The sequence below is a fragment of the Atta cephalotes genome (assembly GCF_000143395.1).
Source record: "Atta cephalotes unplaced genomic scaffold scaffold00013, whole genome shotgun sequence".
Lineage (NCBI taxonomy): Eukaryota > Metazoa > Arthropoda > Insecta > Hymenoptera > Formicidae > Atta > Atta cephalotes.
In genome coordinates, this window is record NW_012130077.1 from 5,144,870 (window position 1) to 5,147,667 (window position 2,798).

A 2,798-nucleotide genomic window follows, 5' to 3' on the forward strand; every position below is an offset into this window, starting at 1 on the left:
AATATATATATATATATATATATATATATATATATATATATAAAAGCTTCTTACAATTTTATATATAGCTAGACTTAAAAGTTTCTATAACTTTATAATGTCAATTATTAGCTGCAATTTTTAAAATGTCAAAATATTTTTAGAAATTTCTTGTTCATTACGTAATAGACATAAAAATATTTTTAGCTGCTAAATACCTTAGGAATGAAAGAATGAAGTATACTTTCAACGCAAATTATCTGCGACAAATGCAATCATACAGTTGTACACTAATTAATACATGTAAACTATCAGCATCGTCTTTCAATGCACGTGCAAATTTATTATATGGAATTCCATTTCGTATATCAATTTAGCACATCCGACATATCTAACATATATCTAGCAGTTAAAATGATCCGGCGCGTATACGCGTTCTTCAATTATTCACAGCGACTAGCATGCAACTAGGCCTCTACATATGCGATGTAGTTTGTGCAATGTAATCCATCGTTCAATATTGATCAGAGTCACGACTCACTCAAATACATCAACTGTTTCGCGAATAAACCGTTAAGTAACAATCCCAACTAATTTTTTTACCTGCATGTGGATTTCTGCAATACGTTACCGAGGATAAAATATTTTTTTTTATATTAAAAATTCCAATATATATGTATATGAAAAAGATAAAAAATATATGTATAAAGATGGAATTAAAATGAAAAACTCGCAAAACAAAATTTTTTATCCTTACACTCGTAGCATTTCGCAATATTTCGTTCGAAGCGAAGCAATTAAATAAAATAAAAATTTGATTTTATATATTTCTACATTTTTTTAAACTTTATTAATTAAGTTTATAATTAAATATGTTATTATCAAGCTCCGCTTTAGTATATGCGTGCGCGCGCGCGCGTGTGTGTGTGTGTGTATGTGTATGTGTGTGTGTTAAAGCACAGTTTTATCACGCATAAACGCGTAATTAATTTCTAAAAGATATTGCTTTTGACTTTTAATTAACCGGTGATATTGAATGAAAATCAATTACCGACAAAATAGCGTTTTTCATATATGTGGTTTGGATACGGCAGAAAACAGCAAACTACGGAGAATGAATTAATCCTAGAGGAAGACGTCGTGCATCACATTCCCATGGCTGTTATACTTCCACAATTCCCGCATCTCACCGAGATTTATCTCAATTTCGGTATGATCTACATGAATGACGGTTTCGAGTGGCGAGATTTTGAGTGAGTCGGAAGTTTTCAGTGAGCGTAAAAATGAAGAGAATCTCAACGTTAAATGATTGATAAAACATTCATCATTCGTACAGATTTTCGTTGGAGGATTGCTTAAGTCTGGGGGAAGGAATTAAAGCCAGCCCGAAATTGAAGAAATTCAGTCTAACCCGAAGCAACTTGGATCAGCCCCGAGTCGCTGCTATTCTTCAAGGGATGATATCGAATGATAATGTTAGTCAATATATCATTATGTGACTAAAAGCACAGATCATATTATTTTCGATTAAAAACTTAAAAAAGTGCAACTAAAAGTACAACTTTACTAAAAGCTACGCTAACATTGTGACTGCATAAGCACTATACGCTTTAATGCTTTCTAACAGTAAAATGATAAAATATAGCAGTATCCGCTGAATATTATTCCTGTAATATCTACATATAAGAACAGCTTAGCTGTTTCTACTACTAGATAACAAAGTTATATATGTAGATAGTGTAACGTATTACAAATAGAGAGTGTAGTGTATCTAGTACATCTCGTAGCAACTTTTTTTTTAACGCGTTATGGTGGTTCTCTGTGATTGACGATATTAAAATTTTTGTAAACGCTTGTAAAAAATAAATACAATCTGCAATAATATATAATTTTATATGAAACAATTAACTAAATAATATAAAATAAAAAATATAATATAATAAAATTATTTGACACAGTACTTATATACTTATAGTATATAATAATTATGTTACATATTTTTTCAGTCTTTGCTTACAGTAATAAAAATTGTACTATATCGTACACGATAAAACATACAAAATTCGCTTAACAGGCAACGTGTTAACAAAGAATTTTATCGCTGCATACAATATTATTTCAATTATCTCGGATGCAGATCGAGGAATTGGATCTGTCGCATTGCAAATTGATGGATAACGGTGCACACGCGGTGAGCCAATTTCTGTCAATGCACCGGAATGTGAAGATACTGCATTTGGCAAATAACAATATAGGACCGGATGGAGTTGCCGGTATCGTTTACGGATTAATAAAAGCTAGCTCAACGGCTCTAAAACATTTGGATTTGCGATTGAATCCTTTGGAAAGTGAAGGAGCTAATCACATATGCGCTCGTAAGTTTAACATATTATAGTATCGTTTTTCGTTGATAATACCAAAAGCAAAACTCACATTTCTCAGTTCTGTCCAGATATTAAATTGTATTTTTATTATTTCAAATTTTTTTTATTTAATATGATTTTCTGATAAACTAATAATAAGATTAATATGTAAACTATTTCTTTCTATACACTAAGATCTAATTTTTGCATGATGAAGAGATTGACGAGTTTTTGAAGAAATATTTAAAAATGTCGAAAACTTTCTTCAAAATATATCAAAATGTGAGATATGTATCTTTTAACTTATGAAATAAACGATTTCACAAACAATTCTCTCTCTCTCTCTCTCTCTCTCTCTCTCTACTACTTACTTTTACTTTTCTTTCTTCTTTCTTTACTTTACGTTAGTTAGTAGTAGTACTACTACTAATAATAATTAAATTATTTATTTAGTTT

At 30.1% G+C, this 2,798-nt stretch overlaps 1 protein-coding gene across 1 annotated transcript in view; it reads left to right on the top strand.

The window, feature by feature from the left end:
• LOC105617720 (T-complex-associated testis-expressed protein 1-like) overlaps positions 1-2,798 on the top strand; it is a 19,471-nt gene that overhangs the window by 6,040 nt on the left and 10,633 nt on the right. The window contains exons 4-6 of the mRNA XM_012199273.1: positions 1,074-1,232; positions 1,316-1,454; positions 2,117-2,354. Of these exons, the coding sequence (XP_012054663.1) occupies positions 1,074-1,232; positions 1,316-1,454; positions 2,117-2,354 (536 nt within the window). The remainder of the gene's footprint in view (positions 1-1,073; positions 1,233-1,315; positions 1,455-2,116; positions 2,355-2,798) is intronic.